At 37.2% G+C, this 19,000-nt stretch overlaps 1 protein-coding gene across 1 annotated transcript in view; it reads right to left on the bottom strand.

Moving 5' to 3' along the window:
• Nucleotides 1–10,152: 10,152 nt before the first annotated feature.
• The window catches only part of DDX4 (DEAD-box helicase 4), a 71,149-nt gene continuing 62,301 nt past the window's right edge, over nucleotides 10,153–19,000 (bottom strand). The window contains exons 18-21 of the mRNA XM_040262547.1: nucleotides 14,223–14,322; nucleotides 13,181–13,451; nucleotides 11,799–11,909; nucleotides 10,153–10,851 (exon numbers count right to left, since the gene is read on the bottom strand). Of these exons, the coding sequence (XP_040118481.1) occupies nucleotides 10,765–10,851; nucleotides 11,799–11,909; nucleotides 13,181–13,451; nucleotides 14,223–14,322 (569 nt within the window). The 3' untranslated portion in view covers nucleotides 10,153–10,764. The remainder of the gene's footprint in view (nucleotides 10,852–11,798; nucleotides 11,910–13,180; nucleotides 13,452–14,222; nucleotides 14,323–19,000) is intronic.

Here is a 19,000-nt window from a genome sequence, read left to right as displayed (position 1 = left end):
AGACTTGATTTGGCTATTGGAAACTTAAGTATATGTGAAACAACTTGAGTATGTGAATCTATATTGGGTATGTAAATCATAATTTACTATATTCAGTATAGTGTATAAAATCTAAACACTAAATATTTCCAATGAAAACAGCTTCCAAATTGAGATATGAGGTAATTATAAAATATATATTGGATTTCAAAGATTCAGTACAAAAATGTAAAATACCTTAATTTTTATACTGATTATATACTGATATGATATTTGGGATATATTGATCACATGTCTATCCCGTACCAGTGAGGCAGCAGTAAAGAATATACCTGCAAATGCAGGAGACTCAAGAGACGTGGGTTTGATCCCTGGGTTAGGAAGACCCCCTGAAGTAGAAAACAGCACCCCACTCCAGTACTCTTGCCTGGAAAATTCCATGGACAGAACCACCTGGTGGGCTACAGTCCACGGGATCGCAGAGTCAGACACGACTGAGCAACTGAGCATACACACAGCAGCTGGAGATGGGCTAGACTGGAGGTTCAGCAAACAGACTTTTGAGCCAGAATATCTGGGTTTAAAGCCCAACTCTGCCACTTGCTAGCCTCCTTACAGTTAGATGTGACTAAGTTCTCAACAGTGGAAGAGCAAAAGAGATCTATATGCCATTTCTTTGTCTAATTCATAAACATCTTCCTCTTGTCCACCTCTGCCCTCCCCTGGCCCCACTCTTTCCCTCTTCCTGGCTTGATGAAGAGAAGCAAAAAGTCCTTGGACACCATGTACCAAAGATAGTAGAGGCACACGACAGAAGCCTGGAGTCCTAAATACCTACCTTGCAGGAGCACCCTCCTTGGAAAGTTAGGCGAGCAAAAACCTACCTCCATCCTGTTAAGTCACTGAAGTTCTGGGGGTTTCTAAAAAGCAGCTAGTGTCATCCTAGTAGATAAAATCAGTGACTCAAAAGGCTAACAATAAACCAGTTCACAACTCTTGGTGTCATAATGAAGCAGTAAGATAACACCCCATCTATCCCTTGATTCCATCTCTTCTCCACCTCCTTGTATGACTCCCAGGTGAATTGCTGCCAAGACTGTGACTGGGTAGACATGTAAACAGATGAAGAAACAATGAAATAAATAACCAACAGACACATGAAAAGGTGCCTGACATCACTAACCATCAGGTAAACGTAAATTAAAACCACAGTATATGGCTAAAATTTTAAAGCTGGCAATAACAAATAATGGTAAGGATGTGAAGCAAATGGAACAATCTTCCTACAATGTTGGTAGCTTTAATAATAATAATTCAACTACTTTGGAAAACTCTTTTGCTGTTACTAAGAAAGCTAAACACATACCTATGATCCAGCAATTTCACTCCTAGGTACACACCTGTGAGAACTGAGAGCTGTGTTTACCAAAGACTTACAGAATATACTTAGGAGCTTTATTTACAATAGTGAAAAACGGGGAACAACTCATATGCCCATCAACAAGATATTAGAAAAACAATTTATAGTATATTCATATGACAGAACACCACACAATAAGAGAGAACTGATACACACAACACAGAGAAATCTCACTAATACTATGTTGAAAAAAACAACAAAAAAGAGAGCTTATGATTCCATTTATATAGAGTTCAGGAACAAACATAATTTATAGTTATAAAAATCATAATAGTGGTTACCTCTGGGCAAAGCAGTTGAATGCAAAGGGGCATGAGGGTAATAGAAATGTTACCCATTCTGATTCATGCAATGGTTTTAAGTATATGTAAATAAAAATTTAAGCCATACACTAAAGGTTTGTGCATTTTAAAATATGTAAATCATATTTCTAATAAAATGATTAAAAAGTTAACTTGTCCCAAAGCACACAAATATAAGATGCTGAGCTCAGGTTCAAACTTAAGTTAATCTTAGTCTTCTGACCTGAGTAGGGTTCACTTTCCCATCCAATACATAGAGAAATGAGAAAACTACAAGACCATTGTTACTTAGCTTAAATATGTCAGTAGCATCACTCTCACTACATAATTTATCCATAATATCTATATTATGATAAACTGTACTGATTTTTCAAGGCAGGCTTCAACAGTACACGAACCGTGAAATTCCAGATGTTCAAGCTGGATTCAGAAAAGGCAGAGGAACCAGAGATCAAATTGTCAACATCTATTGGATTATCAAAAAACCAAGAGAGTTTCAGAAAAACAACTACTTCTGCTTTATTGACTATGCCAAAGCCTTTGACTGTGTGGATCACAACAAACTGTGTAAAATTCTGAAAGAGATGGGAATACCAGACCATCTGACCTACCTCCTGAGAAATCTGTATGCAGGTCAAGAAGCAACATTTAGAACTGGACGTGGAACAACAGACTTGTTCCAAATCAGGAAGGGAGTATGTCAAGGATGTAGTTTGTCACCCTGCTTATTTAACTTATATGCAGAGTACATCATGCGAAACACTGGGCTGGATGAAGCACATGGTGAATCAACATTGCCAGAAGAAATATCAATAACCTCAGATATAGAGATGACACCACCCTTATGGCAGAAAGTGAAGAACTAAAGAACCTTTTGATGAAAGTGAAAGAGGAGAGTGGAAAAGTTGGCTTAAAACTCAACATTCAGAGAACTAAGATCATGGCATCTGGGCCCCATCACTTCATGGCAAATAGATGGGGAAACAGTGGGAACAGTGAGACACTTTACTTTCTTGGGCTCCAAATTCACTGCAGATGGAGAATGCAGCCATGAAATTAAAAGACACTTGCTCCTTGGAAGAAAAGCTATGATCAACCTAGACAGCATATTAAAAAGCAGAGATATTACTTTGCCAACAAAAGTCTGCCTAGTCAAAGCTATGGTTTTTCCAGTAGTCATGTATGGATGTGAGAGTTGCACCATAAAAAAAGCTGAGTGCCGAAGAATTGATGCTTTTGAACTGTGGTGTTGGAGAAGACTCTTGAGAGTCCCTTGGACTGCAAAGAGATCCAACCAGTCCATCCTAAAGGAAATCAGTCCTGACTATTCATTGGAAGGACTGATGCTGAAACTGAAACTCCAATACTCTGGCCACCTGACTCGAAGAACTGACTCATTTGAAAAGACTCTGATGCTGGCAAAGATAGAAGGCAGGAGGAGAAGGGGATGACAGCGGATGAGATGGTTGGATGAAATCACTGACTCAATGGACATGAGTTTGAATAAGCTCTGGGCGGTGGTGATGGACATGGAAGCCTGGCGTGCTGCAGTTCATGAGTTTGCAAAGAGTCAGACACAACTGAGTGACTGAACTGAACTGTACTGATTTTGGCACCAAAACATTCTATAGTTCAAATGATGGTTTTAATTTGTGGCACTACAGCACTAACAATTCTGTCTATAGAACTGAAACAAATTATTGAAATCAAACTTTCCACCATCCCATACAACTGGTAACACAGTAAGATAATCCACCTGAAGAACAAACATGGTAAGATAAAAGTGTCAGAACCTGCCATTTAACTAACACAAATACATTAGCTGATTAGCATCTGTAGATTATCATGAAAAATCTCAAGTGGTAGACCATCCTAAAACTGATGAAACAATTAATAGATGGAAGATATAGTGAGATGATAAATGGTCAATTAACAAGTGTCACTCATATATTTTGAACTGTGGTGTCACTCATGTGATATTTGTAAGCAACTCAAACACTATAGTTGGAAACGTGATCCCTGTTTCTCAGGAAACAACTATTTATTGATCATTGATATATCAGCTAATTCAATACAGTATGTCCCCTAATACAAACCTTCAAATTCTTAAATTTGAAGGATGCAAATATGCATTCCATCAATATCAGGCATGAGTGAACTGCAGCTTGCCCTCTGTTTCCTATTGCTGACGATCCTTCAGGTCTATCATTCCCCATCTCCTTTGCCTCTTCCAGTCAGTAACTCTTCTTGCTTGTTCACTCAGTGCCAGCTCCTGTATGCTAGCTTCTACACTATACTACTATACTCTTCAAGGTACTGTACTGTAAGACTAAAAATGTTTGTTTTTTAATGTTTTATTTGTGTGATAAGTATTACAAACCAATACAGTACAGTCCCCTGTAGCCAATTGTTCTGCCTGGGTACCTAGGCTAACTGTTGGATTTACAAGCAAATCAGACTTATGAATGTGCTCTTAGAACAGAATTTCTTTGTATGTAGGGGATTTTTTTATATTAGAATAAAATGAACATTAAAATATAAGGGCGCCAGCATACGGCTATGATACTCTGCATTCTTACATGGGGCTGCCTCTTTTAAAAGTATTTTATTGTAACTGCATGCACTGACTGTGTGGCATCTTTACTGGATGCACACTGAATGAAGAAACCTCCAGTTATTGTCTTTCTTTTATGTAAAAGCAAACTGAAGGATGAACCAGATCACTGATAGTGCTAGGTACCAGCCAAGTCACTGAATAAGACCAATGTCAAGGCTACTCCACCTAGTTCTTTACTGTGAAGCATCATACCCACTTTGTTATACAGGAGTGTCTCTTCCTATACATAAAAGTTTTTGAGTTATTTTTAACTGTTTTTCTATCTGTTGAGAATATATCCCTCACATGGTGAAACTCTGCCAAAACTAAAAAGAAAACTAGGTTAAATAGAGATAGCCAAGACTTCAGGGTAATAAATTCATATACACAGGAAAGAAAAAACTGGGCTTTGTTCCTGAATGCTGAAAAAGAATTCTACAAAAAAACACAATTCCAAATCCAGAAAACACTGATAAAGGGAAAAAAAAATTTTTTTCCAAGGAATTCTGACATGCAAAATCCCCCAGAGAAGTAGATTTCAATGCCCTACTATGACAATTTGGCAATTTCCTAAATTATAGCAAAACAATTAATGAAGCACTTAAAGGATTAACCTAAATTGCCAGACCCCAAACTCGACAAACCATTTGCTCACTTCAGTTTCAAACATCCTTAGTATTCCAGCACACATGCACCTTATTGTCCCTCCCCACAGTCCTCTCCTTACAAGAAATTCCTCAGGGAACTGTTTCTAAAGCAGGAGTCATTTAATCTTTGGTTCCCTGGCCTTTTTGCTGTGTCTATGGATGGATTTTACATAGGTAGAGAAATCTAAGCACACAACTAAGCACAACACAAATAAATCCCCTGAAACTTCAAGCAAAACTTGAGTCGAAAACCAACGTGATCTAAAGTGATTAAGAACCGAGATTCTAAAGGGAGAACCCTAGGAGTACAGCAGCGCCACCCCACCACGCAGGCACGCCCCACACTCACTTGGTTACGATCAGCGCGCAAGTTTTCAGCGGCAGGGACGCCCTCCTATCTGCTTATCCTAGTCCCTGGGATCCCAGGAAGCCAACCTCTGGCTCCGCCCCAGGGGGAAGGTTCCCGCCACCCCCACACCCTCAGTAGCTGTCATTCCCGGCAAAGCAAAGCACTGCCCTGGTTCCGGAAAAGAAGGACCACCAGCTCAGAGTTGCCTCTGGGACCAAGTCAGGATGCAGGCAAAGCTGCTTCCCAGCACCAGCAGCTTCAAGGTGACCACAGCCACACACAGCTGTCTGATCGCTCACATCTGTCTGACCCCAAGGCTGAGCTCTCTGCTGGTCGGACAGTAAAAGAGCACTTTTCCTCACCACCAGCATCGTGGGACATAATACAAGTCCCTTCTGGGCTTTTCCTAAGGAGGTATTAGGTTCCCGGTTCTGCGTGGGGCATGGCAGGGAAATCTAAAGCCGACACTGAACATAAGTGCCGACCACAGCATCAGGCACACTGGTGTGTGGCTAAAATTTTTAACACGGCCATTTTAAACATAGTTTAAAATCAATAAACAGTATATAAAACAAAATGAAATGCTCTCTTCTCCCCAGTTAGAGGACCAGTAGAGAGATTATAGGAACAGCACAAAATGTAAAGCCAGGAGTGTAAAGTGTAAAGAAGGGGTGAACTTCTGTCCAAAGCTGAAAAATTATCAACGCTGAAAAATTAAATCAGAAAACAATCACTACTCTACCCAAGACCCTAACAGACAGATGGGCTGGATGGGTCATGTACCCAGTATGAAATCAGGACCACTCTTCATCCTTACTCTCTACTAACATCACCATTATTCCCAAACCTTGATTTGTACAGCTGATGCCTGACATTCTACATTTTGAGCTTCTTTAGTTTGGGCCACAACCTTTGTCTCTGCAAAGCTTTAAAATGCAAAGAATTCAATGGAAGAAAATCTAAGCTTTATTATTCATATCTTAACCTATGCTTTTTCAGGTGGTACTAGTGGTTAACAATCCACGTCTCAATGCAGGAGACTGGAGAGACACAGATTCAATTCCAGTTGGGAAGATCCCCAGAGTAGGAAATGGCATCCCACTCCAGTATTCTTGCCTGGAAAATTACCTGGACAGAGGAACCGACGGGCTACAAAGTCCATGGAGATGCAGAGAGTTGGACATAACTGAGAAGTGACTAGGCACTCACTTGAGAGGAGACCTCAATGAACAGATAGAGGAGAGGTCACTAGACTCTAGCAGTTGGCAGGGAAGGCACAAAAATGAACAGATTACTGAATTTGACTAAAGCCAGCATTCTATATCGGAGAAGGCAATGGCACCTCACTCCAGTACTCTTGCCTGGAAAATCCCATGGGCAGAGGAGCCTGGTAGGCTGCAGTCCATGGGGTCTCGAAGAGTCGGACACGACTGAGTGACTTCACTTTCACTTTTCACTTTCATGCATTGGAGAGGAAATGGCAACCCACTCCAGTGTTCTTGCCCGGAGAATCCCAGGGACAGGGGAGCCTGGTGGGCTGCCGTCTACGGGGTCGCACAGAGTTAGACACAACTGAAGCAACTTAGCAGCAGCAGCAGCATTCTATATACCATAACAACTTAAAGTTGATAAAGGCTAAAGATTTCTGATGTCAAGCAGAGGAAAACACATGCTTAATGTAAAAAAAAAAAAAAAAGATTTCTCAGGTTAAATTCCAGGGATTAAACAAGCATCAGTGAAGTAGAAAATTCACTATTAAGCAACATTTGGAAAAACAAAAGAAAATAAGATTGCTATTGGAAATAAAATATAATTGCTAAAAAATAAAAGGATTTAAAGATAGTATTCTACCAAAAATAAGCAAAAAGATGAAAAAATAGATTAATTTTGCAGTTCTAGCATCTGATTAATATCAACAGGAGTTCCATGAAGAACAAAGAAAATCTAGGAAAAATTATCAAAGAAATACAATACACTCCCAGAGTCAGGAAAATATGATCTGCAGAGCACACCAAATACTCTAGAATTTAAAGGTCCCCTCATTATACAGTTTAAAAACATTAACCTCTTTGGTGATCTAGCTTCCAGACACTAACTTTGAACACAGAAAATAATATGATGAAAAGCACATATTTCTTCTCCAAAAAAGAGAAAGACAATCGAACTATAGGGTAAGCAAACTACTCTAAGAGTTTATCCAAAGTTAAAGCAAATTGGTCTGTGGAATATTTATAGTAATTGTCCCTAGAAACACAGAGGTGACAAAATTGGAAAAACAGTAAAGGAAAGATAATCAGACTATGTTAACTGGCCCACGCAGAGAACAAACTATATAATGTACACCCTATTGATTTTCAGTTTTAGAATCAACTTGTAGATATAACAAGGGAGCTGTTACAGAATGCAAATGTTAACTTTGGAAATGGAAATGTATAGTTTACAGATGTTGCAATGTAAAAACAGAAGTAGGGTGCCTTTATCATCTCACAAAGTATACTTCTAACTATATTAAAGTTACCAATTTTTTTCTTTTCTCTTTTTATCTACTATAAGATGATGGATGCTAACTAAACTTATTGTAGTAATCATTTCACAATACAGTATAAGTGAAACCATATGCTATATGCCCTCAGCTTACACAGTGGTATATATTAACTGCATCTCAATAGAACTGGAAAAAAGTTACCAAGGAAGGGAGAATGAGGTGAGTGGTCTTTACCATGCACAGTCAGTAGACTGTGGGATGTGGAACAGCAATTTAGAAAGGGAGAGGCAGCAGGACATTGCTCTATTATATAATCCTTCTACAGAATTTTATTTTCTAGTCATATGTGTATCTATCACTTTGGTATTTTTTAAAGTAAATTTTCAAATCTATACTCAGAAATAAGGAAAGTAAATGAACACTTGAAGATTTATAGTTGGTTTGTTATGATGGTAGGATTATGTGTGACTTTCTCTTTACAATTGTTTCAGTAATGTAACAAATTTCGGTAAATTTGATAAATCAAGCATGACTCAAAAAAGTTTTAAGGCAATCAGGCTATGACCAAGAAGCTCTTTGAGGAAATAAAAAAAGAAATGACCTATAAATTCTCTTTGTAAACAAAACTGGAAGAGACAATTAAGACATACAGACAAAACAACTAACGATGCAAACACTTTCATTTAGCCTTTCCCAGAAGTGAGATAACAGTATTAAGTTAAATATGTCCTATTTGTTTTTTTGCTTGCAGGATCTTAAGTGTCCCCAGTCAGGGATCAAACCTAGGTCATTGGCAGTGAAAGCACAGAATCCTAACCACTGGATTCCTAGGGAATTTCTGTTGCTTATTCTTTTAAACTAAACTTTTCGTTTTGAGTTGTCTGTTCTTTGTGTATTTGTTTAATAGTATTCCTACATACCCACATGTATAAATAACTATATGCTGATAATCCACTATAGTCATAGTGATATTTTTCCTTGTCTGTTTACCATTTTTATATAAGCAACTAAATCTATTGTGATCAAATCTGTTCATTGTTTCCCTCATGATTTCTGTCCTTTGAGCTTAATGTCAACTCTCATTCCCAAGTCAAAGGTTTAATATTTAACTGTATTTTTTTGTAGTTGTAATTTTTACATGTCACATAGGGCTGATTTTTAATATGGCATGGGGGTAGGCATCTAGTTATCCTAGCAGAATCTGTTGAATGTTCCATTCCTCTTTTAATTTGTGATGCCTCATTTATTAACCAAATTCCTATAACAAGACATACATGTTCAGGAAAAGCTGCTTTGGATATTTTAAGTGAATAATAACATACACTTGAAACTGATTATTTTTGTCCCCCTGTATTTACGTCTTACTTGTTTTATGTTAATATTTTGGTTCATCTGTTTAATGATTTATTAAGAATTTCTTACAATCTAGACACATAAGTTTTTTTCCCTTCTTCCCTCTTTTTTTAAAAAATTATTATTCTTTATTTTAATTGGAGGCTAATTACTTTACAATATTGTGGTGGTTTTTGCCATACATTCACATGAATCAGCCATGGGTGTACATGTGTTCCCCATCCTGACCCTCCCTCCCACCTCCCTCCCCATCCCATCCCTCAGGGTCATCCCAGTGCACCAGCCCTAAGCACCCTGTCTCATGCATCAAACCTGGACTGGCAATCTATTTCACATATGATAATATACATGTTTCAATGTTATTCTCTCAAAACATCCCACCCTTGCCTTCTCCCACAGAGTCCAAAAGTCTATTCTTTATATCTGTGTCTCTTTTGCTGTCTTGCATATAGGGTCATCATTACCATCTTTCTAAATCCATATATATGCATTAATATACTGTATTGGTATTTTTCTTTCTGACTTACTTCACTCTGTATAATAGGCTCCAGTTTCATCCACCTCATTAGAACTGATTCAAATGCATTCTTTTTAATAGCTGAGTAATATTCCATTGTATATATGTACCACAGCTTTCTTATCCATTCGTCTGCCGATGGACATCTAGGTTGCTTCCATGTTCTGGCTACTGTAAACAGTGCTGCGATGAACATTGGGGTACACGTAGACACAGTAAGTTTAAGATATGTAATGGTAAGTGAAAAAAAGTTTTCACCCTCAATATTAAAATATCAAAAAGTTAATTATGGCAAGAGTGGACAATACTGTTTCTGTTGATATAGTTTGAGCTCAAAGAATGATTTTCATTACTGCATCTGTGCATTAATGTATATTTTTGGATATTCAATTGATATAAGACTTTTCACTTCATTGATTTCACAAGACTCAAATAAAATTTCAAAATACAAGAGTTGAGAACTATAATCTATAACAAGAACAATTAAAAGTGCTGTTGGAAAACTTAGGGGGGAAAGAGTTTCATCCTTTATTTTTAAGGAGAAGTCTGTATATTATAAATACAAACAGTTGTATCATTGAGTACAGAGTTCACGTTGCAAACATTCAAGCATGTTCATCACATATCTGATGATATAAAATCAAAATTGCTTTTAAAAGCTTGTCTTTCACTGTTTCTATCATGAAAATCATGTCATTACATTTCAGTGACACACTGTTGTTTAAAGGCTCCTTTTAAGTAAAAATAGAACCCAATAATTTTTAACCAAAAGTGTATCCTATAATCCTGTTTGCTGTAGGATCAATAAACACTATACTAAGACATTGCATTTAGACATGAAATATGTCTAAAACCCTTGAAGAATACAATAGAAATAGGCAAGACATTTAGAATGCTTTAATCTTTCTGGTTAACACCATCTGTGTTAGTAACTGCAACGCTGTAACTTTTAGCATTTCAAATAACTAGTCAGTAAAGATTTTTTTTAAGGGTGGGAGTAAGAACAGAAGGATAGGAGATGCAAGGTTTTATACTTCTGTTTTAAAACCTCAAAAATCAAAACTACTTTCTTCTCTGCATCAAAACTGTACCACAAACTTGCAGGTTGTTTTCGTTTTAATCCCATGACTCATCATCTACTGGATTAGGAGCTTGCGATGAAGAAAACCCTGCTGTGTTCAAAGAGCTCTTGCCGTGGTAATTCTTAAAAAACAAACAAACAAACAAACAAACATTTAATTTTATGCACCATTAAAGTTACACTACCTAGTCTGAGAGCAAGGACTCAAGCTTTCTACCATTTCTTCCCCAAACAAAAAATTTCATTCTCACTGAATCCAATTCATTTGAAAAAAGGTCCAAATCAACCTAGGAAGTTTAAATTGCACAGAGTATTTAAAGAAAAAATGTAAGCCAATAGTTTCGGCAAATGGAAAGACAAATCTCTTCACTTCAATGAATAAGCATAAATACTTAATGACCAGTATGTCCATTGTTTCTGTATAAAAATTATGTTGCCTAGAAACTGACACAATAGAAAAGATATGCAATCACACTGCTATTATTTTCTTACTTAATAACGTGGTCAGAATTCAAAAAATAAAGAATTACTACAAAAATCTCAGAAGATACCAAATTAAAATTTAAAATGGGAAAGGAAGGTGTTTGAGCATAAATCTTAAATTCCTCCCCTTTAAGACCAAAACTATATATATACATAAAATGAGTTTGATCAAGCTCTGGGAGTTGTTAATAGACAGGGAAGCCTGGCGTGCTGCAGTCCATGGGGTTGCAAACAGTTGGACATGACTGAACTTAACTGATGGAGATATATATGAGGAGGACATTGTCATAAGGGTTAAATGTTACAAAAGATGTAAAATGGAAATGTATCACTAATTCTGAGCAGTATATTTTGAGGCAAAATATTTTCTGACATTAAAGATGATGTATGTTTGACAGGAAATATAGGTCAACCAAATATAATAAACTTGTTTGAGTTAAAAAAAAATATTTAGAGAAACATTAATCTTCCAGGCATGAAAATACTGGCTTAAGTTATTGTTATAGTTACTTCACAATATTAAGCACAACATTTATAAAGAGTAAATAACTAAAAGCCAATTTCTAAATTTTCCCCCTCAACTAACCTTTCTAGTATCAACTGATGCAAACACATTTCCTCTTGCACTACCACTGAAGCCAAGACCATATGTACTAAAGGCAATTTCTTCTAACCATGCAGGAACATCCTGTTGAGCCTTAAAAAAAAAATTAACTTCATAAACAACATGCATAAAGTATCAAAAGATTCACGTTTACTTTTCCTTCGAAAAAGCAAGAGAGTTCCAGAAAAACATCTACTTTTGCTTTATTGACTACACCAAAGCCTTTGATTGTGTAGATCACAACAAACTGGAAAATTCTTCAAGAGATGGGAATACCAGACAACCTGACCTGCCCCCTGAGAAATCTGTATGAAGGTCAAGAAGCAACAGTTAGTACTGGACATGGAACAACAGACTGGTTCCAAATAGGGAAAGGAGTATGTCAAGGCTGTATATCATCACCCTGCTTATTTAATTTATATGCAGAGTACATCATGCGAAATGCTGGGCTGGATGAAGCACAAGGTAGAATCAAGATTGCCCAGAGAACTATCAATAACCTGAGATATACAGATGACACCACCCTTATGGCAGAAAGCGAAGAACTAAAGAGCCTCTTGATGAAAGTGAAAGAAGAGAGTGAAGAAGTTGGCTTAAAGCTCAACATTCAGAAAACTAAGATCATGGCATACAGTCCCATCAATTCAGGGCAAACAGATGGGGAACCAATGGAAACAGTGAGAGACTTTATTTTTCTGGGCTCCAAAATCACTGCAGATGATGACTACAGCCATGAAATTAAAAGATGCTTGCTCCTTGGAAGAAAAGCTATGACCAACCTAGACAGCACATTAAAAAGCAGAGACATTATTTTGCCAACAAAGGTCTGTCTAGTCAAAGCTATGGTTTCTTCAGTAGTCATGTATGCATGTGAGAGTTGGACTTTAAAGAAAGCTGAGCACAGAAGAATTGATGTGTTTGAACTGTGATGTTGGAGAAGACTCTTGAAAGCCTCTTGGACTGCAAGGAGATATAACCAGTCAATCCTAAAGGAAATCAGTCCTGAATATTCATTGCAAGGACTTATGCTGAAGCTGAAGCTCCAATACTCTGGCCACCTGATGCAAAGAACTGACTCATTGGAAAAGACCCTGATGTTGGCAAAGATTGGAGGCAGGAGGAGAAGAGGACGAGAGAGGATGAGATGGTTGGATGGCATCACCAACTCGATGGACATGAGTTTAAGTAAGCTCTGGGAGTTGGTGATGGACAGGGAAGCCTGGCATACTGCAGTCCATGGGGTTGCAAAGAGTCAGACATGACTGAGCAACTGAACTGAACTGAAAATCCATACATATAAAATGTCTGCTTCCAATGACAAGGTAAGAACACTATCCATTCAGTTTTAAAAATTAAAAACTTACATCTGATAGCACTTTCACTAGAGGCTGTGCTAAATGGCTATCTGATTCCAGATCAAAAAAGGAAATAGCTCTGCCAGTATTTCCACAACGACCAGTACGCCCAATTCGATGAACATATTCATCAATGGTAGAAGGAAGATCAAAATTAATAACATGCTGAACATTTTCAATATCCAGCCCTCGGGCAGCTACTGAAGTAGCAACAAGAACAGGGCACTTTCCACAGCGGAAATCTCCAAGAGCTTGCTCTCTTTCTCTCTGTTCACGATCACTTGAAAGAAAACAAAGCATGTATTAGAACAGCCCTTAAGAAAATTATTAAAGAGATCCATTAAAGTTCAACGGATAGATTTCTTTTTAATAACATTAAAAAAGAATAGCAACAGTTAACATTAATGTCTACTTCTTACATACAAAGTATTATACTAATTTCTTTTAAGTCATCATTTAATTCTCACAATAATACTTTGAGGTTAGGATGATTAACCCCATTTGCAGATGAAGTAAGGTGACAGCTAATACCTACAGCCAAAATACAGACTCAAATATGACAAACATCAAATCTTACCCACTAATAAACTGTTTCTAGTTTTGATAAAACATACACAACTAGTTGATCAAATGCTTTCTCAAAAATTACTGATTTTTTTTAAAGTATAATCTCTGAATTCTATATATTCACTGATTAATATTTTAGATCTCCTAGTAAAGTGCCAATGAAGTTGTGTTAATATGACATTTTTGAGGACTCCAGTGAAAAGAATATCAAGCACTAGACAGATTTAGCTGAATAAACACCTAGATCTAAGGATCAGAGAGACTTTAAGTGAGATCGCTTGACAATCATGATGAGGAACTTAAGATACTTCTAACTCACCCATCCCTGGCACTTGGTTCTTATAAAAACTTAAAGATGAAGAATAATAGTTAGATCTTGAGATCCTAATTCCAGGATTTTTTACTAGTTAAATATACGAACATTTCTTAACAAATGACAAATAGAAGTTACCTCCTTATTAGGAAATCATAATAATCTACTCACCCATGAATACTTGTTGTTGATATTTTTTCTTGACAAAGAAAAGTGGCAATAAAATCTGCCTTTTTCTTAGTTTCAACAAAGACCATAGTTCTTTCATCACCTACAAGACAATGAAACATTCAAACTACAAAATCAGGAAAAGGAAAAAAAAGCACAGAGTGAGTAGGAAACTGTCTTATCCACCACTGTATTCCCAGCACCTAGACTCAGGCCTGATAGGTAAGAGCAATTCAAATATTTTCTGAGTGGATAAATGTCAAAGACAGAGAGACAAGGACTTTTTCCTACTTTATGACTGAAAAAACAAAAAAAAGAAAAGCAACCACTTGCCCTTTGCCTTCATAGGCCAACCAATAAGTAGAGACTTCAGTTCAGTTCAGTTGCTCAGTCGTATCCGACTCTTTGCGACCCCATGAATCACAGCACGCCAGGCCTCCCTGTCCATCACCAACTCCCAGAGTTCACTCAGACTCACGTCCATAGAGTCAGTGATGCCATCCAGCCATCTCATCCTCTGTCATCCCCTTCTCCTCCTGCCCCCAATCCCTCCCAGCAACAGAGTCTTTTCCAATGAGTCAACTCTGCACATGAGGTGGCCAAAGTACTGGAGTTTCAGCTTCAGCATCATTCCCTCCAAAGAAATCCCAGGGCTGATCTCCTTCAGAATGGACTGGTTGGATCTCCTTGCAGTCCAAGGGACTCTCAAGAGTCTTCTCCAACACCACAGTTCAAAAGCATCAATTCTTCAGCACGGAGCTTTCTTCACAGTCCAACTCTCACATCCATACATGACTACTGGAAAAACCATAGCCTTGACTAGATGGACCCTAGTCAGCAAAGTAATGTCTCTGCTTTTGAATATGCTATCTAGGTTGGTCATAATTTTCCTTCCAAGGAGTAAGCATCTTTTAATTTCATGGCTGCAATCAGGGAAAGATAAATGGTATCTACCCTCCAACTCTTAGCAGTTCCTGATTTGGCTCAGGCCCTTCATTTTCCTCTCTATAAATAAATGCCTTTGTTCTTCCCACGGTTATAGAATCTTTTATTCTACCTTGACTGCCAGAGGCATTCATAATAACTGCATTCAACCCAGGGCTGACAAACTCTACAATATTCTATGTTTCAACATTATCTCAATTCAAACCCTTTAATCCCCAAAGTATCTTATATATCTATCTATATATATAGATAGATATACAAGATATTATCTCAGGGTCTTAACACATTAAAGAATATTTACTTGTTAGCTTAGTTAATTGGTTTAAATACAAGCATGAGCCAGAGACTTTTCCACACCAAGAAATTTTCTATAAAATGTTAGAGAGGAAAGATAATAATCTATAGCCTGAATAGAAGTAACAAGGTGTTACTTTTCATAATCTCATTCCCCTGTGTCCCTATCAGCTGTCTCCATTAAATATTTAGCATCCAGTAGATGCCAGTATCTATTCTAGATACTGAAAACACAGCAAATAAAACAAAGCACCTATACTCATTGTGGAGAGGTAAATAACAAATATGATGCATTAAGTCTAAAAAAGAAAAAGTTTAGCAGAATAAAGGGCCAGATGGGTTTATGCACCCTCTGCAATTAGATGACATCTGAGGACAGATATTACTAAACAAGTGAACTATTCAGATATCTGAGGAAACAGCATTATAGGTCAGTGAAAGTGAAGTCGCTTCAGTCGTGTCCGACTCTGCGACCCCGTGAACTGTAGCCCATCAGGCTCCTCCTTCCATGGGATTCTCCAAGCAAGAATACTGGAGTGGGTTGCCATTTCCTTCTCCAGGGGATCTTCCTGACCCAGGGATCGAACCCAGGTCTCCCGCATTGCAGGTAGACGCTTCAACCTCTGACCCACCAGGGAAGCTCATTATAGGTCAGAGGTAAGAAAAAATATAAAGGTTCTAAGGTATAGGTTTTCTTTATGTGATCCCCCCCCCAAAAAAAAGAAAAGAGGTCCCCATCTGGTTTTTACATTCTAGGCAGAGGGAATATCAAGAACGAAGGCAATGAGGTAGGACCATGTCTAGTACATGTGGGGAAGAGTAATGAGCAAAGTGCAGCTAGAATAGGGTGAGCAATGGAGAGCAGCAGGATTTGGAGAGGGATGATGGAAGCCATTTCATGAAGTGCCCTGAAATCCACTGCAAGATCTTTACTTTGAGGAGGGAAGCCATTGGGTTTGGAGAAAAGAAGTAGATCTGATCTTTGTTTTAACTTAGCAACTGATGGGTTCTGAAATAGTTTGATGCTAGACAGAAACAAGAGGACTCTGCTGACAGATCAGATATGTACACCGGAGAAAGAAATCAAAAATGCCTCATATTTTTGTGTCTGAACAACTGGAGCGAGTGTTAGTCACTCAGTCATGTCCGATTGATTCTTGGTGACCCCATGGACTATAGCCCACCAGGCTCCTCTGTCCCTGGAATTCTCCAGGCAAGATACTGAATGGAACTTCCTAAGTGAGATAGTAGGACTGCAAGAAAGGAAGGTTTTAGAGGTGATATTTAATCTCAGATATCAGACAACAAGGTAGGAAATCAAGAGAATGTCTGATTCCTACAGTAATAAATGAGTTATATCCTTGAGACATAGTCATTTTATTAATGAGTAATGATTTTATGTTTTATCAAAAATTATCTTTCAACAGTTTTGGAGATCATCCATCAAGATGCCCAATGCCAAAACTGATTCATTTGATATAGTCAGGTACATAACACTACTATGCAACTTAAAGGCTTGATCTTATCTTTTCCTGGTTCCCCAGTGTGAATCCCAAAATGGTAATAAAAATTTAACTCCACTGACACTTTCTCTGTTTTTACCTCTACTAAAAATTTCGGATTTTTTTCTAGTTCAGGTAATAAGCTATAACCCTTCAGTGGCAGAGGTAATTAAAATTTAGTTTTATGATCAGACCATTTTGTGATCTTTGTAAATGGATTAATGAATTATAATTATTTATTCTGTGAGGTGAAAAATAATACAGAATTCATCTTGTCAGCTTATTTTGTCTATTAGTCCACTGTGAACTAAAATTAAGAATCTGAAAAGAATTCTAGCTCCGGTACCCAAATTGCAATTTTTTTCTATTTCTGTGTACGTTCTTCACCTATGGCTTAAGCGACAGAACTGAAGTTATCTTTATGTAGCTATAATTCAGAAAGGGGTTTATCTACCACTGTATATAATCATTATGTTAATACTCTATGGACAAGTATTAACAAACATAAGTCTCTTAAAGGAGCTCAATTCTGACTGGTTTACACAGACAAATTAGAGAATTTATAGAAATCCATAATTCTAAAAACTATGATTCTAAAAATTCCAGAAATCTAAAATTCCAAGAAAATAGAGAAACTGACTCATAATACTTTAACTATTGGAGAAGGAAATGGGAACCCACTCCAGTATTCTTGTCTGGAGAATCCCATGGACAGAGGAGCCTAGCAGGCTATGGTTCATAGGGTCGCAGAGTCGGACACAACTGAAGCAACTAAGCACACACTCCAACTGTATCAAATTAAAAACTCTTCCTATACCAACTAAGCAGAAATATTTTAAGATTCCAAGTTCTCATAAATTAAGTGAAACTTTTGATAAATAAGACTAACAATAACTTTGGTTTTAAAAATATGCATGTCCTTTCTCCAATTTATCAGTGTTAAGGAGAAAACAAACATATCTTATTTTACTTGGGTTTTTCTTAATGTATGAAGATTTGCCAATCAAATTAATATTCTCCATAATGTTTAAGTGTATGAAAATGTAAATCTGTGTTCAACTAAACTGACTATTCAACATTATCTACTGTTTTGCATACTGTCATCTAGAAGATAACTTCCAAGATCTTTGGCTTTAGGTTAAGGTAAAATAGCAGACTATACTGAGTTACTTAAATTGATAATCACTGAATATAGGATAGAATTTGCTTGTTATTTTTCATATATTATAGAGAGGCAATATCTTTGAGTCATAACAAGGAAGATACTCAACTTTGCTACTTTAAATGTAAAAGGATATGTATGGTGTAGAAAGTAGTATAGAAAGTTCATGAGTTCTGGTAGTCAGCCTCAATGTCTCTGTATGGTATCTCTCAACTATCCATCCCTGACTCTAGTGTCCTCTATGAAACAGAAGTGAACTTTGGTTAAAAGTAATAATTAACATAAGTGGTTGAGACTGTACTAGGAGTAATATTGACCAAGAAATATAAACTGTTTTCACATTTATTTTTCAAGGAAAGAAAAAGTAAAATTTCCCTAAGGTTGCAGCTCTCAAAATTTTGGTCTATGACTCTTTTAAACTCAAAAATTACCAACAATCCCAAAGAGTTTTAGCTACATGGGTTGTAACAACTAACATTTACCACCCTAAAAACTAAAACCAAAAAAATTTTAAATATTTACTGGAACATTCTGCATGTTAAGATAATTTCAGTATAATTATGAAAATTGTTTCTACCTCACAGACTCCTTGAGAGCATCTCAGGGACCCTGAGAAAGATTCATTTTGTCCTAAAGTGTCAGTTTGCTCCAGAATATGAAAAATGCACAATAAAAGATAAAACGTGGAAACTGAATTTTATACCAGTTTATAATATGTGAGTCTTTAAAAAAAAAAGCTATGTGCTTGTGTTAAGTCTCTTCAGTGGTGTCCTATTCTTTCGACACTATGAACGGTAGCCCACCAGGCTCCTCTATCTATGGGATTCTCCAGGCAAGAATCCTGGAATGGGCTGCCATGCCCTCTGCCAGGGGGCATC

The sequence above is a fragment of the Oryx dammah genome, unplaced genomic scaffold, assembly GCF_014754425.2.
Source record: "Oryx dammah isolate SB20612 unplaced genomic scaffold, SCBI_Odam_1.1 HiC_scaffold_20, whole genome shotgun sequence".
Lineage (NCBI taxonomy): Eukaryota > Metazoa > Chordata > Mammalia > Artiodactyla > Bovidae > Oryx > Oryx dammah.
This window is presented reverse-complemented; position numbering and strand designations above follow the sequence as displayed.